Source organism: Coptis chinensis, chromosome 8 (genome assembly GCF_015680905.1).
Source record: "Coptis chinensis isolate HL-2020 chromosome 8, ASM1568090v1, whole genome shotgun sequence".
NCBI classification, from domain to species: Eukaryota; Viridiplantae; Streptophyta; class Magnoliopsida; order Ranunculales; family Ranunculaceae; genus Coptis; species Coptis chinensis.
In genome coordinates, this window is record NC_141463.1 from 27,743,835 (window position 1) to 27,767,314 (window position 23,480).

Below are 23,480 nucleotides of genomic sequence, written 5' to 3' on the forward strand. Positions count from 1 at the left end.
TGCAACGCTAACGTAAGCCACAAGCAGCAACCAATCTTCTTCAACACTAAACCTGTCAAGACTTATCAACTGTGTTCATTTAATGAGCACACCCGATAAACAAAACATGAAATCGGTTCAACATTATAAAAATCTTTGGTGTGAGTAGCTCTAAAATATAAAATATAATTATACATATATATACACCATCCATACGGCAGTTAGTTCCTTCCCCGAGGCGCCGTAACTTTCAACAACTAATACAACGTCCTTAAGTAAAATAATCTAGGCAGGTAGTTCCTCCACTGAGGCGCCTTAACTTCCAACAACTAATACAACATACCATATGCATAATAAAAAGGCATTTAGTTCCTCCACGAGGCGCCTTAGGTTCTAACTAAATTACTAACCAGCCAAACATATACAATCATCTATCTAGAGATATATCATTTACCAACATATTACCATAATTATATTAGTTAAGGCTTTCTTTGTGTGTCCCTAAAATCACGTCAGTATCTATGTCTTACCTAGTTTCCACGGCTACCACAATCGCTACCCAACGAACAACATGTACATCCACATGCCTCCCCTTACATAATGAACCACTCCATGCGTAACCACCACACCCCGGCGGGATGCGCGACACCCGGTAAATTAAACCTCACACGGAAGCAATTATGTAAGTAATGCCACTATTCGCATAAAATATCGCTATTCTATTTTGCGAAACGGAATAATCAAGCCACTATTCGGCTCGCCCGGGGGGCCATTCAAATTTTATGAAACGCCGGGAGGGCCAATCACATTACTTACGCCCGAAGGCCATTCAGATTAACTGAAACGCCAGGAGGGCCAATCACATTACTTACACCCGAAGGCCATTCAGATTAACTGAAACGCCAGGAGGGCCAATCACATGAGTTGTGGTAGCTAGGTTCTAGGATTTTCGTTACGTAGTTTATTCAGGTGTCATACATTAATGACTCATAATCATTCTACTATATCACGTGCAGGTCAAATACCTTATTGCACTAAGCCACAATATTTAGAACTATCTCAATTATATCTCATAATTACTTTCCTTATTTCACGTGCCAATATATTATTGCACTACGCCACACTCCCGTGGGAAAATATCCACACATATTATACTATCTCATAGTAGCATCTCACATATAAAATAATGGAGCATTTATATAAATCTATGTCTCCAAAACTATTGCATTCAATATATATATCACAATATCAACGTCAAATCTTAATTAGATACTGACCACCAAATTTATACAAGCTTCCACAGCATTTTAGCATTTGATTTGTCCCTACAATTTACAACATAAAATGTAGCACAATTAAACAGTCCACAGTCCACAATCAAAGCCCAATATATATATGCTTTACACACTACTCACGTCAAATCTAAATTAGATAATGACAAACAACGTTATATAATTTCCGACAATATTTTATTACTATATTTGTCCATATAATCAAATATGAGAAAAACTGGAAAAAGTCAACATTCCACAGTCAACGGTCAAAGTCAAAGTCAATATTCAACGGTCAAAGTCAATTGTCAAAGTCAATGGGCAAAGGTCGACAGTCAAAGTCAACGGTCAATGTCAAAGTCCAAGGTCAAAGTCAACACGTCATGGTCGAAGTCAAATTGTCATTGTCAAAGTCAAACTGTCGTTTCCATGTCTAACAGGTTCATGGTCATAGCCATGGTTCATGGCTAAGGTCAAGGTGCATGGCTCATGGGCTCATGACCAAGGTAATGGTTCGGACCCAACTGGCCAAGCCCAAACCTTAGAACCCAAAAGTCTAAAACCAACTTATTTATTCTACCTGACCCAATTGGATCTATTTTAAGTTATATGAACCGGCCCCAAAACTAACTTGAAACTGGTCCAAAGAAAAGCAATTAAAACTGGCCCCAAGCAATATCATAAATTGGCCCAAACACTTATACTGAACTGGCCCAAAACATAACTGAGTTCGGCCCGAAAATAAAACAAAGAGAACTGTCCCAAAACTTAACTTAAACTGGGCCCAATCTAAACCAAAACTGGTTCACAACTTAATTTGGAACGGGCCCAACACTTTAATTGGGTCGGCCCAAAGAAACAAAGAGAACTGGCCCAACATAACAATCTAAGTTCTGGCCCAAAGACTTAAAAGAAAATGAACCAAACCAACTAAAACAAACCGGCCCAAACAAAACAAAACTAACCGGCCCAACCAAACAAAATAGCCGGCCCAAAACAAAACCAACCAGAGCCCAAGAGAAACCGACCCAGGCCCAAGCCCAAGTCGTCATCTCCTTCCTCCAGCAGCTCCACCAGCCACCAAAATCCGGCCACCACTCCTCCACACATTTCAACCTGGCGGTTTGACTCCAAATGAAAAACCTAATAACTTTACTAAAAACAAAATCCCCAAAACATTCAATCTATAATTTTTCTTCAACCTAGATCTAAAATCGCACCGCCATTAACGGCCATTACAACCTCCGATAGCACCATTAACATCCCCCACACCCAATCCAACATCAAACCAAGCAATACAAAGTCATAGCACAAGAGTTCAACCACCAAAATCGACCAAACATAGTTCAAACTATATTACTGCAGTGTTTGGGCAAGCCGCCATTAATGGACAGTGCAAGCTTTACCGCCACCCCCCAATATCCATCCCGACATTCTAACCACCGATATCAAACAACCCATTATCAATCACCCAACAAAACCAACCCAAAACAGTTCGACTAGTTTACTGGAGGATGGGTGTGCTACCATTAATGGCTTCTTGGAGCTTTCAACAGCACTCACACCCCTCCCCACGAATCTACACTCAATCATCAGTCCACAACCAAACAAAAACGACAATTAACAGTTCAAAAAGTGGTACTGTCGATATCTCGGTCAGAGCCTTGGCCGCCATTGATGCTCTGTCGAAGCTTCGACAGTTCAACATCAAATAGCCCAATAATCGCAACAGTCCAATAACTTAAACAAAAGATAGCCTAACATTATCTAGTTTAATCAATTTGACCATATCGCCGAATAACTACAGCGGAACAAACCGAAAATGAATAGAAACAGTTGACCGTAGAATTCATCGGTATACCAAAAACTATAAATCCGGTGAAATAGCAACCATAGCTACTCACCTATATTAACAGCTCGACGAATTTCCTCCGAGTCCGAGTCGTCGCGCTCCACGCTCTAGCAAACCAGCCGCCTCCATTTTTAATATTTTTTTATTTATTTTTTTAAATCCTATTCTCTAGAACAATGTGTTTATATGCTTGGGTCTGAAACCCAAGCCCAACATCGACTCGGGCCCAAAAACCAGGCCCACATATCCCGAGTCTAATCCGACGAATTTTGAAAATAAATAATTAAATTAATTAATTAAATAGATAAAAACGTATTTAAAAATACGGGCGTTACAGACACCTTGCCTTTTTTTCACTATTAACACCTAATCTAATTTATTACATGCAAGGTGTCAACTTTGCACCAATAATTTGTTAGTTTTGTCTTGACATGCTCCATGATTGATGACTCATCCAATCTTGTGGCCCTGCATAGTGGGTCCATGTGCGCGATTCGATGAATGGTCCGGTATTTGGGCGGTTTACAACTTCCCGCTTATCGCGTAGAGTTCATCGCCCTGATTGATTATCGACGAGCAGCTCTCTTGTCGCATTTAGAGTCCTGGTTCGAGAGGTAGGAGCTTTGGAAGTTTGATGCTTCTGTGCGGATTTGGAAGAATTCATATATACGCCGTTCCTCGTGCTTTATCGCAGGTTTAACCAATATTTCCATGTTTACTGCAAATACCTGCAAAAGTATGAAAACATATTTATTTCATGATTATTAAACATATAATTAACCAAATTTATATGTCTCAATGGGGTTTCATAATACACTTTTGGGTGCTTATCATACCGTGAGGGGGAAATCTGTCTTAAGGACATAGTGATCATCACTAGGCTCAGATTTAATCATTGGTAAATTAAGTTAATTCGTTGAACTAAAAAGTTTGTTTGTTTGTTGAAATTAAAGGTTACTTAACAATAAATATATTTTTGGAATAAGTTTCCTACAAACTTAAGACAGATTTCCTTTCCGGTTTATATTTATTGTTAAGTTCAAATGCATTAACAATTTTAAAGTGGATTTCGCTCACGCTTAATTGGTAGCATTAGCGAAAAAGATTGTAATGGCAGCATAAAATTTTCTCACCGTAGATACTAGATTTGCAGCATGTTGAAGTAACACACGGAAAGGTATTGGTCCAAAAATTAGGTATGTTTTAATTAGGACCGTGTGCAGTTTTCTTGGATATCAATTGCTTTCTTTTAGAAACAACTAATTAGTTAAGTGTCAAAAGTGAGGAAGGCACCGTTTCAATGTTTTTATACACGTCCAACAGACAAAACTATTTGCTTGGTTACTTTCAATTTTTATTACTAATAATAGCCTTTCAGTTTTGATTGGTTATGGCTTGGGCCTGGTTAGTAAGAGGACACATGTTCAGAAAAGAGACGTGAAACCACCGTTTAACTAACATTATATTTGCGCACTTATATAACATGTCCGTCCGTATGTGAGTTATATATGTCCGTCCGTCCGGCCGGCCTGTATGTAAGGTGTGTCTTTGTGGCAACATTAAAGAGAAACACCTGGTAAAGGGTGGTTAAAACTGTTTCTCCAAGCCAAGAGACAAGTGGCGGGTTTGGATGTGCAACTGAGACTTGGGTTGACATCTGCTTAGTGTGGGTTTTATCCACTTGAACTTGAAGTTTGAATGAAACAAGCATTGAAATCAATTTGAAACAGAGTGGGCTGCCGCCATTCTTCAAGTGTATTAAGTATACAACACGTGAATGATTTTCAAGTTATGAAGTGTTAACTGTTTTTGGTGGCAAAACCAGTAAATTGGTTCGTATATGAAACAAAACATTCTTTAGAGGCTGCATTTCAAGAAGATTGTTTCAAATGGTCTTTGTCTTTTACTGAGAACGGTAAATTGGTTCCATCTCATGGTTTGATAACCACTAAAGGACATCAGAAAGGTACTTTCGACCCCCACTCAGACACTCATTATACCGGAGGTGTTCCATTCTTTCTCTCTCAAACAGAAGCAAGTTCACATATTAGTTTGTGAGTGTATATTCTTTACTGAACATAATTTGTTTCTGTTTTCTTTTTTGGTTTTAAAGAATAACAAGGTGTGTTTCTATTTCATAATAGAAATGACAACACCACCAAGTTCTCCTATTCATGTTGTTCCTATTTCATTTGCTAGACCTACTAGTTCGTTGAATGGTATGAACATTTTTGTCCCCGATGACGACCTTATGTTCGTAGAGGTGGAACTCAACAACTACGGGTGTCTACTAGCAATGGTGGATATTGGTTCAACTCATACATTAATCTCTGAGTATATATCCGAGGTTATTGGATTGAAACTCACAAAATGTAAAGGCTCTATGAGAGGCTTGAACCAAGAAGTCGAACCGGTGAAAGGACTCGCTTTGGACGTTGACATTAAGATGAACAACTGGCGAGGAAAGGTGGACCTGATGGTAGCTCACTTAGACCATTTTCAAGTCATTCTTGGAATGAACTTCTTGAAAGTAAACAAGGGGGGGGGGGGATTATGATCCAAGATTCCGAGAATCCTTGTTTCATTCCAGATGTTAGGAATGGAGGGTGCTAAAAGGGTTCTAAAATTATTTTATTATTTGTAAGATGTATGTGTTTTACTATTGCACCAAAGAGTGCCAATAAAAAAAATTGCTTAAGATATTATTTTGTAAGCATACTTGTAAGCAAAATTGAGATCTTAAAAGTGTTTTCGACACTATATGAATGATATGTGACATTCTTTAACAAGACGCCTCACTTGAAAAACATATATCATCAAAATGGTTTTCCAATTTATTGACTTTGTCATGAGAAATTGGAAAATATGGGGGATTATGTATCTTCTTGAATTAATCAATTCAAAATTGGAAATTTATTGAAGCATTACTCAAAAGACATCAAATATGGTGTTTTACTCTAGGAGAGATGCATAAATTTCAAGGAAATCCTCGTAGCAAACGTGCATAGCATGGTTCACTATGAAATTAGAATTTATAGTGTTGGACAAGGCTGGAGAAGTAGAGTGGCTTCGAAATTTCTTAGAGGATATTCCAAACTAGGCTAAACCTGTGCCAGTAGTGTGTACACACTGTGATAGCCAATCTGCTATTGGTATAACACATAGTAACATGTATAATGGGACACATACGTCATAGACATAACACCGTTAGACAATTGGTCTCAAATGGAGTTATCTCAATCGACTATGTAAGGTTAAAAGATAACATTGCAGATCTGCTTACAAAAGGTTTAACAGGAGAGCAAGTGGAAAGATTATCAAGGGGAATGAGCTTAAAGCCTTTGATATAATCAACCAAGAGTCCTCATAATAGAAAAACCAACCTAGTTGACTAGAGATCCCAATATCTAGATTCAAAAGGCCAACTGAATTATGTCTGTGACTAAGTTAGCACTGGAGAGTAATAATATACTCTAACCCATTCCTATATAAGACAGTGCATATCTACCGCGAGACCCATAATAAATCAAGCTTTTAATGATTTACTATATCTTAGAAAGTTATGTTATCTAAGTGGAATATTGCAGGATACTCTTTATAGAAATCACCTATGTGAGTGTGAAGTGGGGCCGTTTCTATGAGAATTTTAAGGCAAATGTCTCAAAAGCACTCTCTAAAACCAATAAGTGTTCAAGGCCAAAATGAACACAAACGTGAAAACCAACAATATTCGAGAAGGTACTGCGTGAAGATGATTGTCTAGGTTTATACAAATAACTGACAGTTCAAGGACATTAATTGAAGTCTACTGATCGTCTAATTACATCCGATCGTATTTCACTAAGGCAAGTTCAAGACCTCCCATGCTACTTGACCTGATGCGGTATCTTTTCATTTGTAAAAGAACAGAAATCCGATGTTTATGATAGAAGAAGCCAAATTTTCATTCATGTGGGGGATTGTTAGAAAAATGGATTTGTTTTAGAAAAATGAATTTGCACAAATCCATTGAGATATGAATGAGTAATTTGTCTCCCAAGTTATCCCACATTGAGATGAAATGGGTTTCTCTTGAAACAGTACGTAAAGTGAGAAAAACTTTTTCGAAAGGGTGCACTGGTTCGAAATAGTGCTTTATGCCGAAATAGTGTGTCCTTTGAAACATGTGACTTTTCAAATAGTTGTTTATTTTTTCCCAAGAGTCACTGTGTTGTTTCGAAGAGGCACCACTCACCTATAAATAGTGGATGAATTTGGAGAGAAAGACACACCAGATCACATAGAGTTCTGATCTTTCTCTTCTCTCCCTGTTCTTAGTCAAATACTATGTTGTGTTCGTTGATTCTATAAAATTGAAGTGCTAACTTTCTATAGAAAGAAATCCGTTCTATCTTGGGAGACAGTTTTCTATAAACCTTCAAGCATCGTGAGGGGGAAAATCTGTCTTAAGGACATAGTGATCATCACTAGGCTCGAATTTAATCATTGGTAAATTAAGTTCATTCGTTGAACTAAAAAGTTTGTTTGTTTGTTGAAATTAAAGGTTTGTTCATGATATATTTGTTATATCAATTTGATTTCTTGTTTACTTAACAATAAATATATTTTTAGAATAAGTTTCCTACACACATTTTTGGTGAATACAACTCTTTATTTTTCTTTAATTTGTTCAGCTATGGTTGTTCGAAAAAGCGTTGTAATTTGGGTTATGTTATGGCCACTGGCATATAAGCCCGATAGTAGTTAAATGGGTCATTCCGTAAGTGTATGGCGTATCCAAATTTATTGCAGAAATGAAACTAGAATAGGGTACCATTCTGAAGTTCAATCACAAACTATCTACCATTTATCACTTCAAAATGTTTCCTTTTAATTGGTACTCAGAGTACGAATTGACTAGCATAAAAGGTGTTGGCTTTGGTATTCACAATTTCACTCGCAATCAGGTCAAAATTGTTCCTCGTGTGTTCCAAACAAAGATGGATGGTTAAGTTGGTTGTGAAATTGGACTTTTTTTTTGTTTTTGGTTGGATGTGGAGGTGGATGGAGGGTCGGTTGAGATTGAGAATCAAAAGACGAGTCCGAGCTCTATGGCAGCAGTAAAGGGCCAAGATTAATGAAAACTGAAATGCTAATATGGGAACGTAATTATTAGTAAGATATGATGTTGCCTAGCAAGATAACCTTTTATTAGTTCAAGTCTTCAAGACCTCATAATATTGTGATTTGTTCAGCAAATTAATATTGTAGTTAATAAATAATTAAGTCGGTTAGATCTAATAGACATATTTTACTTTGAAATGCATTTCGATTTATTAGTTGACGATTGCTTTATCTTTTTCTTCTTTTGGTAACTATGAATGTTTTTTGTTCTCATTTTCAGTACAAGAAATTGGGCCTTTCAATTCAAAACAACTATAGAGGACAGTGTTTTTGTGATAATGACTCACGAAACCATTTTCATCAATGAAATAACTCACGGACCCAATTTATTGATTTTAATAACCCTCAAGGACAAAATAAGTTGACCCGGTTTATTTTATATTTCTTAAATACCATTTTTACTCTTTCTAGTTACTAAACAAAATTACGAGTGAGAAAACTCAAAATCACTTTCTTCTCCAACTGACCAGACTTTTTGATTCATGACGCACCTCATCAAACTACAAATCGAATCCCTTTCCTGTTTTAATCAAACAAAATTACGAGAAAGAAAACCCAAAACCCCTTCTCTATTTTAATCAACGAAATTACGAGAGAAAAAACCTAAAACCAAAGTCGAGAAATAGACGAAGTTGTGCGAAGCTTCAGTTATTTTAAAGAAGTTGAACAAAGGTGGCAACCATTATCCAAAAAATCAAAAACATTGAAGATGAAGTATCACACCATTATCATTTTTATTTTATTTTTTTAATTAAACCCTGGTGGATCTTTAGCTCAAATGGGCGAGCACTTTGGAGATATCCAAAGGTGATGGTGGTTCGATTCCACCAAAATCCTCTAAAATTTTAATGTTAATCAAACAATGATTGTTCATACATACTTTAAGTATGAACACGTATTGTTCATATATGCTTTGGGTTCATGTTTTTTTGTTGGTATGAACATGTATTTTTCATATCTGTTTTGGGTATGAACAATCAATGTTCATATATGTTTTGGGTATGAATATTTATTGTTCATATATATTTTGGGTATGAACAATCAATGTTCATATCTGGTTTGGGTTCATGTTTTTTTTAAGTAGGTATGAACAATCAATGTTCATATATGTTTTGGGTATGAACATTTATTGTTTATATACGTTTTGGGTATGAACAATCAATATTCATGTCTGTTTTGGGTAGGAACATTTATTATTTATATATGTTTTGGGTATGAACAATCAATGTTCATATCTGTTTTGGGTGTGAACATTTATTGTTCATATATGTTTTGTTCATACCTATTGTTCATAACTAATGTTCATAATTTGGGGTATGAACAGTTATTGTTCATATCTGTTTTTGGTTCATGTTTTCATAGCACTTTTGAGATATCCAAAGGTGATGGTAGTTCGATTCCACTAAAATCCTCTAAAATTTTAATGTTAATCAAACAATGATTGTTCATACCTACTTTAAATATGAACACGTATTGTTCATATCTGCTTTGGGTTCATGTTTTTTTGTTGGTATGAACACGTATTTTTCATATCTGTTTTGGGTATGAACAATCAATGTTCATATCTGGTTTGGGTTCATGTTTTTTTTAAGTAGGTATGAACAATCAATGTTCATATATGTTTTGGGTATGAACATTTATTGTTTATATACGTTTTGGGTATGAACAATCAATATTCATGTCTATTTTGGGTAGGAACATTTATTATTTATATATGTTTTGGGTATGAACAATCAATGTTCATATATGTTTTGGGTTCATGTTTTTTTTTTTTGTATGAACACGAATTCTTTAGGTATGAACAATCAATGTTCATATCTGTTTTGGGTGTGAACATTTATTGTCCATATATGTTTTGTTCATACCTATTGTTCATAGCTAATGTTCATAATTTGGGGTATGAACAGTTATTGTTCATATCTGTTTTTGGTTCATGTTTTCATAGCCACAATTAATATTCATAGCTAATGTTCAGCATGGGTAGGTATGAATAATCAATATTCATACATAGATAAATATGAACAATGTTTGTTCATAACTCAAATAGGTATGAACACTCATTGTTCATAGCTAATGTTCATAATTTGGGGTATGAACAATCAATGTTCAAAACTATTGTTCATACATGGATATGTATGATTGCTCATACCTATTGTGGGTATGAACAGTCAATGTTCATAACCGGATTATTTCAGTTAGGTTTTTTTTTTTTTTTTTTTTTTTTCAGTGGTATACTTGACCTTTCATCTACCAGAGCCGTTTTTATTTCGCATCAAGAGTAAACTTAAACTTTCATCTACCCGGTTCTTGTGAGTGATTACAAAAATAACGTGTCCTCTAGAGTTTCTCTTTCAGCCGATTTGTCTTATAGAGTCGCTCCCTATTTTCAGTATGTGTTGACTCTACTAATTTAAATTGTCCTCCTTAACATACTCACCATGACTGAGTCTACGAATACATGACTAAACTAGAAGGAAAAAAACGGTTAACCAATATTAACCCCCCCCCCCTAATTAGCCAATTAGGATACACAAAAAAAAAATTCGGTCAACTCATTAAACACTAGTTAACCCAAAAAAACAAACGTAAAATGAAGCACGGAAAAAGATAGTGTCAACTTTAATTGAACTTTTACTGGACGCTGACTGTTTTATTTACCAAAAGTGACGACCACATGTCCATTTGATAGCACAAGCTAGCCTTTTAAACATCTTGTCTTGTACTTTGCACTTTTGCACAATTGACAATTGCACTAGTCATTTTTTAGCTGTGTGTTTGAAGAAACCAAACCAAAGCAAATAAGCTCTTGTTGCTTGCAAAGAGATCGAAACACAGAAGAAGAAGGAGTGGTTCTGAAGCTCTATGGTCGATTGGGTGAAGGTGGTATAATTCAAGGTGAGTAGATAAAGTAGTACTAGGATACAATTCCTTTTATATTAGATGATTTATCCATCTTAAGCTTCACCAGAGCTAGATCCGTTATCTGTTGTCTCTATTAACATATATATATATATATATATATTTAAAAGAAAAAGAAATGTAGAGTGTTTGTTTCGACTCCGCTGGGGATCGAACCCAGAATCTCTGGTTTCGTAGACCAGCGCCTTATCCATTGGGCCACAGAATCATAGGTGAAACAATGTTGACTTCATAACTATGTAATCTTGGACTACGAATAGTGCAATACGAGAATTGTACTAAACACAACTAACATAGAGAGTAAATGTTGGAGCACTTCTAAGGTGACAGCGACCATCTCCTACTACGTTTAATTGTTCACATTTCAAATGCACCAACGGCCACCTTATTATTAGTTTTTTATATGGTCTTTGTGCCCTGTACTTGTACTTGAAGTGTACTTAATTCATGTAATAAAAGCCTTTCATGCAACTCGGATGGCTATTAGTATAGTCGTTTACATTTTCTTAGTTGTTTTAACCGTATCAATGTGACGTGAATAAATAAGTCCCTGTGATGAGACACTGAAATATGTCTTATACTTTCATGTTTCTAATAGTTTTGTTATAGTATTCATTAGAAATGATGTGAGCATTTCTATTTGGTTATTCATAGTATAGTTTGTGATTTTAAGTTATTCATATATCATTGATAGGAATATGTCACTCCTCACAAGCTGAAATAGTTGATCGACATGGTTGAGGGAGGAATTTGGATGTTTCGCAGTTTTTTCCCACTAATGCTTTTACACAATTGGATAGAATAATAAGCTGGTATACTAGCAACCATAATCCAAGTGAGCTCTCAAGGATTCTGGGAATGAAGAAGCGTTTCGGAGGCACTGTAATAGTTGCACTTGCTGTATTTTTGGTGATAAGGTTCATTTTGGTAGAAAATCGGCCTAAACATAAGCAGACAGCATATGAGTTCTTTAGAAACTATCCGACCAATAAATCTAATGTAGGGGATATCAAGTCTCCTCAATCACAGAGTAAGCAAGAGTTTTTAAGAAAGCCCCATCTTATTAGTGTTGAAGGGCTCAATGATCTGTATGCTATGGAAAAGATTTTAGAAGAAGGTTCCAAAGTCATGCTAGTTTGGGCTAAGATGCAGTCCTTATTATCTCGGTCAGACGCTTTTCCTGAGACAGCTCAAGGGATCAGAGAAGCTTCGACTGCATGGAAAGATTTGTTGCTTGCCATTGAAAAGGAACAAGTTTCAAGGCTTGGCAGTAGTAGCAGGCACAAAATTGGCGTAGAAGATAGGAATTGTCCTTTCTTTGTGAATATGTTGAATCGATCATTGTCAAAAAACAATCTCGTTCTTGAGTTTCCATGTGGGCTTGTAGTGGATTCTTCGATTACCATTATCGGAGTTCCTGGTGGTCAATATGAGAATTTTCAGATTGAACTTACAGCTTCACAACTACCAGGGGAACCGAAGCCTTCAAAGGTGCTGTACTATAATGTTAGTTTTCCAGGAAACTATCCTGTCATAGTTCAAAATACATGGACTGCCGAAGATGGATGGGGGGAGGAGGAAAGATGTCCTGGTGATCACCATTCTGCAAATAATCTTAAAGGTATTTCATGTTACTCCGACAAGTGTTCTTTTGTTGTTGACCTGTTTATTGTTGATTTAATGTATGATAGTGGTGAATTGCATTCCTTTTTTCCCGTATTCTCAAGAGATCATTCTTTGAAATGCATAATTTACTAGTTGTTATTATGGTGAAAGTTATATTAGAGACTGTAAAGGAGTATCTTTATTGTGGTGTTTTTAGTTGTTATTTAGTACTAGTTGCTCCTACAGATCATTGATCCCACAAAAGTGATCCTGTCAAGAAGTACTCCTGTAATTACTTTTCCTACCTTCTACACATCACTTTATGAACTTCCGTGCACCATTTGCATTCTATTCCTCATTTTTTGCATTTTCACAAAAATAGTATTCTTGTAACATTTTCCAAGATTTTTGCATGCGCTTTCAAAAATCTCCATGCATTAACATCTCAAGCTATGTGCCATTGACAAACCCTATCTTCGCCAATAGTATCCCCTGTTAAAGATCTTCTTCCAAGTAAATCTCATGACTCCATGTGGCTTTCACACTCCTCGCCAAGTGCCTTTGGCACCCATAACATCTTTAAACACTATCTCCATTATACTCTACTTCGGCACTATTTGCATCCTTTGAAAATATGACGCTCAAACACACTCCCAGAGTCACGCAGTGTGCTTTTCATATTTGCCTTTTAACTTTCCACTCCACTCCACATGCTTTTGGACCTCTATTCTATTTCATTAGAAGATCGTTTTCTTTTTCGTTTTTTACTTCACAAACTGTATTCCATGTTGGGTATTATTGCTACCCATGTCTATTTTAAGTCAAACATGTTATGTAAGTCCTGAGTAGAGTTTGCAAAGTTGTATGGGTATTATTTCTACTAGATAAAATTGTGTATCAGAGTTGAAACTTTGCATGAATAATTTTTGTTTCCCCTTTGATGTTTTTCTTTTTATTTTTTGCAAAACAAATTATATTTTACATTTCTTACATACATAATCACTATACTGTTCTGCCCTTTCTTTAGAGTGGATTTCTCATTTCTGACATACGTTGGACCATAATACAGTTGATGGGCTTGTTCGTTGCAATGAGAAACTTCACAGAACTGTCATTGAAGACAAACTCAACAAGAGTCATCCTGGTAGTGAGAACTTAACTGATTCCTCTAATGGAAGTAACCATATAAGCTCTAACTTTCCATATGTGGAGGAAAATCCATTTACTTCCACTTTATGGGTTGGTATTGAAGGATTTCATATGACTGTCAATGGAAGGCATGAAACTTCTTTTTCCTATAGGAAGGTAATAAACTAGGGTTTGGTTACTAATTTATTTAATTTCAATAAGACTGGAGCTTTACCTTCCATTTTATTTCCACCATTGCAGAAACTTGAACCATGGTTGGTTAGTGGAGTTAAAGTGGTTGGCAGGTTGAATATCTTGTCTGCTCTAGCTAATGGTTTGCCTGTCTCTGAAGATCTAAATTTAGAAGTTGATATTGAACACCTTAAAGCTCCTCCAATCTATAGGAAAAGGTTAATAATGCTGATTGGTGTCTTTTCAACTGGAAATAATTTTGAGCGTCGAATGGCATTAAGGAGGTCCTGGATGCAGTATGAAGTTGTACGTTCTGGGGATGTGGTTGTTCGCTTTTTCATTGGTCTTGTAAGTTGTATTTGTACTTTACCATTTCGGTAACTTCTGGAATGCAGTTCCCATAGAATGCTGCTAAGGGAGTCTAGGTTACTGAGTTGTACATGCATACTCATGCTAGGCAATTTAACTTCACTTAGAAGAGAGTACGTCAGTGAAACTGTTCCAACAAATGCATCTTCATATACCTACTTAGAAATACAACAATTTCCCAAATTTACCTTTCCATTAGTAATATGGACTACGAACATCAAGAACATTTGAGTTTTTCTTTCCTCGTGCTAATATAACTTTGTCTTAGCATTAAAGCAGAGTATGTAGTTGCATACCTTGAGTATGCCCAATTTTTTTACTTCTTTGTATACTTGATTCATTATGAAGGTTTTACTTCCATTTATCACAAGAAACAAAATTTTATATTGTTGGTTGTAGCATTTTTCCTGTGTATTGATTAGGCCAGTCTGCCTGGGTTAGCCCCGGCTGAATGGATTGTCTCTTCAGAACTTCAATCACCAGTATCTAATTTCTTCGTAAAACAAATTATTGTAGATTAACAGTATTATGTTCTTAATTTTTCAGCACAAGAACACGCAAGTCAATCTCCAGCTGTGGAAAGAAGCTCAAGCTTATGGTGATATTCAGTTGATGCCTTTCGTGGATTATTACAGCCTAATCACTTTGAAGACGATTGCCATCTGCATCATGGGGGTATGTATACGAATTAAAGCAAAAAAGTCTCGAGACTGTTTTGTTCAATGTTTGTTGCATTTAGCATTATAATGTTTCATTTTGATCAATTTTACCTGTTACTGTTTCTTTTCTTTTTTTCTATTTTTTTAAGGGTGGAATTTGAGCCAAGGGCTCGGAGCTCGGCTTGGGCTCGGCTCGTTTAAGCTCGGCTCGAGCTCGCTCGTTTACTATATGAGCCGAGCTTGAGCTCAAATAAAAGCTCGTGTAACAAATGAACTTGATGAAGTTCGGCTCGATTAGTTCAAATAGCATATTTATAGTGTAAAATAACCGAGGGCTCGGAGCTCGGCTTGGGCTTGGCTCATTTAAGCTCGGCTCGAGCTCGCTCGTTTACTATATGAGCCAAGCTCGAGCTCAATTTAAAGCTCGTGTAATTAGCGAGCCGAGCTTGAGCATGGTAAAGCTCGGCTTGTTTAGCTCGAATTCCACCCTTATCTATTTTGTTTCTCATCTCAATAGGACCTAAATTCTGGTATACCCAAAAGGGTTGAGTGCGTGTCAAATAGTAGTACAGGAAACTAATTAACTGGTTGTCTCTTTAACAATCTGAATAGTTATTGTTTTCTGTTCACAACTGTTTTTAAAAGCGAATCTTTTGACTGAGTACTCAAACAAAGCCACAGATATCCAATCCCAGATTTTTAAGTGCTGAGTGGCACAGGAGTTCTTGATATCCTCACTGTTTGTCTGGTAATGCTCCTTGTTGTCCATGAAAAAGCTATCATATAGGATTCTTGTTAGAATATGTCAGTATTAGAATATGTCTAATATGGAAAGTCACATGTTTCTATAAGTGTGGACATCCATATCTAGTAGTTTCTATTATCATGTTTTAGTTTTAGTATAAGTATGTAACTCTGGATAGAGAACATAATGAAAAATACAAGAACTCTCTAACCCTAATCAATCTCTAGTCTCCATTGTTCTTCTTCTTGGTTTATCTAATATATCAATGTTACAACTCTCCTAGCATCACCACTAACATAGAATTCAACAATTCTCAAAGATGAATAATAATGTTGTTGAAAAAAGAGGAACATATTGCTGGTCTAGTTTAATATGTTTAGTACGAATGTCGAAAACTGGATTTGAAATGATGCTGGTGGTGCTGCGATCATCACAATTGAAGGTTAGTAGGCTTTGAGAGAGAGAATTGCAGACTAAAGAGTAGTTGAGGAACCCATATAGTCTCAGTGCAAATAATGTCATTGACATAGAGCAAGGGGATCAGAAGTTGGTAGCATGTCTTTGCTTACAAACATAATATGTAAGCATGATTGTGTGAATCTAAACCTAAGATGAACAGAACTGAGGAGGTCCCAGGGAGCTTGATTGAGACATAAATGGCTTTGTGAAGCCAACGTACATGGTCAGGAAACTAAGGATCAATAAAGCCAGTCGGTTGGGACACGAATACATTTAGAAGGATGCCAATGACGAGAGGCAATCTCTATGTTGTTGTCGTTGAAGTCAGGCATGATTATGAAGAGAAGTGTGCAAAGTAGTGGGTTTAACAACAGGGTCAAAAGTCCCATGATAATGAATATTCTGCAGCTAATGAAAACCCTTTGCTACCAGACACCTTGTGGAGATCAGCATAACTATGAAAGTTAAGTTTCAACTAGAACACTTATTTGCAACCAACAGTGTTCCAAGAGGAAAGAGGAATTACAAGAGTCCGTGTATGATTCTTAAACAAGGATATGAACTCATTTGTCATAGCTGGTCTCTGAGTAATTTTAACTTCCTGGGATTAGAAAATGGTCATCAGGAAGCTAGAGAGCTGAGCTTAGGGATAAGATAGCACACTTTGTCATTTATGTGGTGTAGAGGACATTGAGTAGCATCCTGAAAGCGAGTATTATAAGTATGTTGGTGAGCAGGCTGAGAGGTATTTGTTGAACTACTTGAGACTGCAGGTTGTGAAAGTTCATTTGGTGGTAGACCATGGTAATACGATGTCATGGCGGTACATAATGGTTTCTAACACCTATTCTGATGTAATAGGCACATAGAGTGGGCGAGAGTATTTTTTTTATTATTATTATGTTTCAGGCCATGTTGGTCCAAGCCCATTCGGCCTAGGTTAGGTTTGAGGAGGTTTAGGGTTTAGTATAAATAGGATAAGTGCCTCCATTCGTTCTTCGGTTTTTGGTTTTAAGTTATTTGATTTATGAAAGATTGTTTTCATGAGTGATTTTTAAAGAAATTATATTATTGAGTGAATTGTTCATTGATTGAAGCTTCGCCAATCATAGTTCACGTCATATTCTTTTGACAAGTTTGGTGTAGACCATGACAATACAATGTCACAGCCTTGTCGAAAGTAGGATTTGTCACAAACTTTGTTAAAAGCCTTAACTGTAAGTGTTTATTGATTTGTTTCTGCATGTATTGCTTCATACATTGCGTCATATGCATTCAACACGATGTTGAGTTCATTTCGGGTGCTTCTTTGTGATATATAGTCCCAAAGTCTGCATTTAAAGCCTTGTTGGACTAGATCTTGGGGCTGTACCACTCATGGCCAATTGCTTTTAGTATGATGCTCCAAATTTAAGATGGTATTGATCAGATCGGGCTATTTTAGTATCTGGCCCAAGGACCTATGTTTTCCATGTCACCAACTAAAAGTGGTCCACCTGAAGGGGCATGTTGAGATATATTGTCTGTGGTTCCACAAGCCTTGCCTCATAGTATGGAAGATATCGAGTTGGATGCTCAAATTTAAGATAGTGTTAAAGCAAGCTATTGTTTCGACTTGTGGTAAACTTTTGTATGCTTTAAAGTTTAAACATGCTAGAGCTGCTTATTTCACTAATCCTACTAATACTTTTGACTAATTTGTGTTGTATTGAACAAAGTTCTTGCTTCAGATAATTTCTTCACAATATATCTTTACGTTCTTGCTTGCTTTGATACTTCAGTACTTTGAAATTTGCAGACCAAAATTCTCCCAGCTAAGTATATAATGAAAACAGATGACGATGCTTTTGTCAGAATTGAAGAAATTCTATCTAGGCTCGGGAAAAAGGCTTCTAATTCTCTCTTGTATGGTCTCATATCTTTTGTGTCATCACCGCATAGAGATAGAGACAGCAAATGGTATATCAGCAGTGAGGTATCTTTCTATGTTAAATGTCTTCAAAGAAAATTGTAGGAAATATATGCACTAGAAATGTTTTTCAAATGTTGGTTCTTTCTACAGGAGTGGCCTCATGCATCATTTCCACCATGGGCTCATGGTCCGGGATATATTCTCTCACGTGACATTGCAAAATCCATCGTTCAAGGCCATCAACAAAGAACTCTAAAGGTATCTATTCACATAATCAAGTTTCTTCTCAATACAAAGATTCTGGGATCAGTACCTTTGTTCAACTTTAAAACCTGTATCAGTTTAAATTACCAAATGGAAAGGCAAAATTAAGATTTTCAACAGAAATGCACGTAACGGATCTAAGATGTAAGCTTCTAAGAAGTACCCACTTATAATTCCATCTTATACTGCACATATTTTGATGAGCTGTATTTCTTTTTAATCTAGCCCAATATGAGACTATTGGTTCCTTCCTCTAACCTTTTTCTCAACTGATGTGAAAATTTTCATTTTTTAGCTCTTCAAACTTGAAGATGTAGCAATGGGCATTTGGATTGAACAGTTTAAGAAGAGTGGTCAAGACGTACATTACATCAGTGATGATCGGTTTTATAATACTGGGTGTGAATCAGATTATATACTCGCACATTACCAAAATCCAAGAATGATGTTATGCCTCTGGGAGAAGCTGCAAAAAGAACATCAGGCTCACTGCTGTGACTAAACATATTTTTTAGCAGGTGTCAGCTAACTTACTTGGGATGAAGTGCCTACCAGAGAACTGGGTGCAAAGCTACCAAAAACCAGATATTCATTTTATAAGAAGATCCTGAACCTTGATGTTGAACTAAACTCCCTGACAAGGGTCGAAACTCGAAAGAGTTTTAGGACTTCCATATGAATGATCAGTGCCTTGCATATGAAGTGTATCAGATAAGAGCTACGCATCATCACCTATTTCCTGGTAAGTAGGGGGTGGGGAGAGTATTGAGAATGCAATTTGTCACACAAACAGGTTGACTTTTGGTCTTTTTCTTTTCTGCCCCAAAATATCATAAAAATAAAAAAGAAAAACTTTTGCAAGGGCATTGGTCATTTAAGTTTTATGATTACAGAAAGACAATAAATAATATACCAACGAAAGCTTTCTTTTTGTACATTTTTACTGCAAGGAGAAATAGAAAACAGTGTTTGCATCTGTTGTACCTGTCCTTACGAAAATCTTGAGCACACGATTGTTATAATGTTGAACTTTTTTTTATTGGACCTTGACTTGGGCATCATAGTTGGAGATTTGAGTTAATATCGTTTTTTCTTCTTGCAGATATCATGGCTGGGAGCAGTTGAGGCTTCCTTTGCTTCACCATAGCTGATTCGTGGTGTCAGGTTCCAAGTACTCTGTGCTTCTGGTACATTCTTTTGCATTAACCTCTGTTGTTTATGCACATGTCGCCAATCCTCGCCTTTGTTTTAACCCCCAGATTTAGTTTTCTGGTGGTGGGATGTAGGAAGGAGTACACCTATACGCCATAATGATAGCTGTGAGATTGCATTGCTTGCTAAGGATAGTTTGAAGTGTGTGTGCTGTACTTCATTTTTCTAGTCTCCTTATATTTGCTTCACTGCATGGTGCAACCAAGAAGTAGTGAAAATCTTGTAGGAATACATTCGTTCTTTCTCATGTTGTATTATTATATACCGATATACGGAAGCTTATGGATCCTTGAGTTCAACATATATTATGTTATTGCCAGAGTTGACATTCGTTCGTTTATAAGGAATATGCATATATGTTACAACCGATAAGAGAGTGAAATTTTGCTAGTAAGTTCCAAAGGTCGTCATTTATGAGCGATGACTGCAAGTAGATGGAGCCGAAACAGTGCAAGTCCTGCGACTTTTTCCTGAAATGATGTCTTCAGTTCAGAGTTGAGATGAGAGATATGTGAGGATGACTGATCTTGGCAGTTAGCATACCCATATTTTAGCCGTTGGAGAGATATTTTAACTGTTGGACTTGGGAGTTGGAGAGCTCGTGGGAGGGTCACAATGGACTAGCCGTTGAGCACATTTTTTATTTTTCAATGACTCCAGTTCCGCACATTTTGTCAAGGGACCCTTTTGTCAATACGAAATTACCAACTAGCAAAATTGGGCTCTCTTAGAACCGGGTCAAAATGTTAACGGCGCTGCTCACGCTATTCAGCTAGTCAGTTGCCCGCGAGTTTTTACAAAGTTACAATACGAGCTGACACGACTAAGAGCATCTTTACGAGAGCAACCAAAAAAACACCAAGCAACTACGCGGTTTTGCCAAAACCGCGCGGTGTTTCAAAGCTGCATGCTACTATTATATAATCAGGACCAAAGCCGTGCGGTTCAATCACTTTCAACTCTTTTCTCAATTATAAACCCTCTCCTTAAAAAAAAAAAAAAAAATCTATCTAAACTTTTGAAATTTTATATGGATTTTTTTGAACTTTTCGACGGTAATGATTGGCAGTACACAAATGACATTGGTGATGAGGGAGAAGAATCCAAGGAAGTACAATATGGTGGGGGAGAAGAACCCGAGGATGTCGCGTCGACTGATAGACATCTCTATGTACTGGAGTATCAAATGAACGACTTCGATTGGCAATTTGCACCTGGAGAAGCACTTGATATGGAAGTTGTGTCTTCTACACGTGACCCAAAACACGTGTCGAGTGGAGTGACTAATACTCAGGTAATTAATTAGTTTTGATTAAATATTTTGAATATTAATTAGTTGAGTTGGACCAATTAATTATTTATCTTATACGCATTATTTTTTTTTTATAATATCAGCATGTTATTGACTACCGAGTTAGATCGGCTTTACTTGGTGTTAGAGAGTGGTAGAATGTTATTAGGAGTTTGGATGAATTTGTACATATTAGAGATAATATTTTGTATACACTTTTGGGTATTTTGATTGATGCGGATTATGAGAAGGCTGATTGGGCAGTGGTCATAGCTTTAGTAGGAAGATGGTGGAGTAGAACTCATACATTTCATTTCCCTTGTGCGGAGTTAGGGTTCACACCACTAGACTTCACTATGATTTCTGGGTTGAGTATCGGTATAGGCCAATCGATACCTTTTCATACAAATTATGAGAATATGGATAGTATGCTTATGAGTTTTCCTTGTTTGGGTCGGATGATGCTTATGATTCTTCCGGGATTAAGTTATCTCATATTAAGATCTGATATATGGAACCCCTCTTGTATCGATACCTGGCCGAGTTAGCTTTGATCGCTCTACCGGTAGTGAGGGTGTCTTGATCAAGATGTTAGGGCTTTTTGATGTTTTTATTGGGCATGTTTTGTTTTCCAATGGTCATTCTACTGTATGACCGGGATATTATGCTTATGTATCCGATTTGCATACTATGAGAGATTATGACACAGGTAGCTTAGTATATGCCACATTGATATCGGCGTTAGATAAAGCTTCACGGACATTCTAAGTAGAAGTCCCTCGATTGCAAGATTCACGAGACTTTTAGAGATTTGATTTTATGACTACTTTTGATGTCTTTGTCCTAACATAGACATGATTCGCCGATATCACCCTAGATTTGCTAGTTGGTCGGGCCTCACTTGACTCGTAATAGAGGCGCGATTAGGAATAATATCCGTGTATGGCTTGTGCTCGTTGATATTAGATCATTGTCATCTATCGAGTGGAGACCTTGGCGTTTGTCTACCGTTTTTGACGATCTAGTTAGACAAAGATGCTTGTGTGTTGTCCGCGTTCTGAGTTGTTTTGCCGCACGTGGATCGTTGATTTGGTACTGTGGCGACAGATGTTGGAGGCAGATGACTAGACGTTATGGAGTTCCATGTGCTCCCATGCCAGATGTTAGTGATGCGAAGTCGTGGGGTAGAACTCATATTCATAAAGTTCATGCTAGTTGTGGTCCTTGGCCAGATGCATCTTCTTTTGTTGTTGAGCAGACTGCTAATCAGTATTATAAATGGTGGAACCGTGTCTCCATGGGTCCGTTGTTGCCTCCTGTTAGTCGGGCTAGCAACTTCGAGTTTGTGGGCCTAGAAGGGATGAGACGTGAGCTACGTATTCCTTATTCGCCACAGCCTGTTTACAACCCACAACCTCTGAATGCATATCATCCAAAATCACGTAATCCGCCAAGAATCCTCGGATGTTTGTCGTGTATGGACTGATGAGGAGCCTACTTATATTTCCATTCACGAGGGTGCCTCATGCTTTCGTTCTCGAAGTTAGAGCCGCGATATTGATCGAGATACCATGGTGAGTTTAATTGTTTTATTTATCTTCTTCATTATATATATAATATGTACTCACACCGTATTTTCTTGGATTTTTAGGCTGAGGTTCTAGAAAGATATGAGAACCAGGTTCTTATGTTTGATGGGATGAGGACTTCCCTGTATCATTATAGCCAAGAAAGAGAGGAGGCATATTCTCAGACATATCAGCAATCCCAAATCAGTATGTGAGACTTCGGAAAGCGTATGAGAATATGCAGCAAGTGTATACGCATCAACATCAGGGATATGAGGAACTTCAGGCTGAAGTAGTTAACCTCCGTGCAAATAGAGAAGATCATAATTATCAGATTAGGAACTTAGATGAGCAGCTTAGGAACGTCCAAATAGAGAGAGGAGAGGGATCGAGTGGTAAGGGGCGTAAGAAGAAAGCTAAATAAATTTGATGTAATATGATAGGTTTTGGATTATTTTGGATATTATATGATTATATCATAATCATAGATTTTGGACTGCATAATCATAATCATAGGTTTTTAATTTCTTTAATTTTTTCGATTTTGAATTACAATTCTTAATTTCTTCAATTACCTGATTGTTAATTTCTTAACTTCTATGCACAACTCATAATTTTTCAAGTTCTATGCACCACGGTTCTAATTTTCGAAAAAGCGACGCGGTTTTGGCAAAACCGCCCATTGAAGCCTAAGCCTACGCGGTTTTGCCAAAACCGCGCCATAGAAGCCCATTTAGCAGCCCAAGCCCACGCGGTTTTGCCAAAACCGCGTAAGTGATTTGATACAGCATCAAACCTGGAACCAAATATTGGTCGATTTGGTGTTTGGTTTGGTGTTTTTTTGGTGTTTTCATCAACATGTTTCTCCTGAAGTTGAAAAAACACCAAATAT

The 23,480-nt window shown here is 36.9% G+C and overlaps 1 protein-coding gene and 1 non-coding gene across 7 annotated transcripts; one reads left to right on the plus strand and one right to left on the minus strand.

Moving 5' to 3' along the window:
- Positions 1-10,865: 10,865 nt before the first annotated feature.
- On the plus strand, positions 10,866-22,594 carry LOC147480896 (Galactosyltransferase family protein). Of its 6 annotated transcripts, XM_086577990.1 has the most exons (11): positions 10,869-11,160; positions 11,879-12,805; positions 13,859-14,094; positions 14,179-14,457; positions 15,025-15,153; positions 18,140-18,316; positions 18,404-18,511; positions 18,813-19,259; positions 19,620-19,704; positions 20,799-21,023; positions 22,128-22,594. In XM_086577990.1, the coding sequence occupies exons 2-8, from the start codon at positions 12,043-12,045 to the stop codon at positions 19,017-19,019; spliced, it is 1,899 nt and encodes a 632-aa protein (XP_086434116.1). In that variant the 5' UTR covers positions 10,869-11,160; positions 11,879-12,042; the 3' UTR covers positions 19,020-19,259; positions 19,620-19,704; positions 20,799-21,023; positions 22,128-22,594. The 6 variants fall into 6 exon arrangements, with proteins under 6 accessions (XP_086434119.1, XP_086434116.1, XP_086434118.1 ...); XM_086577993.1 differs by lacking the exons at positions 20,799-21,023; positions 22,128-22,594 and having other exon boundaries at positions 10,866-11,160; positions 18,140-18,237; positions 18,268-18,316; positions 19,620-20,017; XM_086577992.1 differs by lacking the exon at positions 20,799-21,023 and having other exon boundaries at positions 22,128-22,449.
- On the minus strand, positions 11,320-11,392 carry TRNAR-ACG (transfer RNA arginine (anticodon ACG)). The gene has a single exon. It is a non-coding gene; the product is annotated as a tRNA-Arg (tRNA).
- Positions 22,595-23,480: the final 886 nt, after the last annotated feature.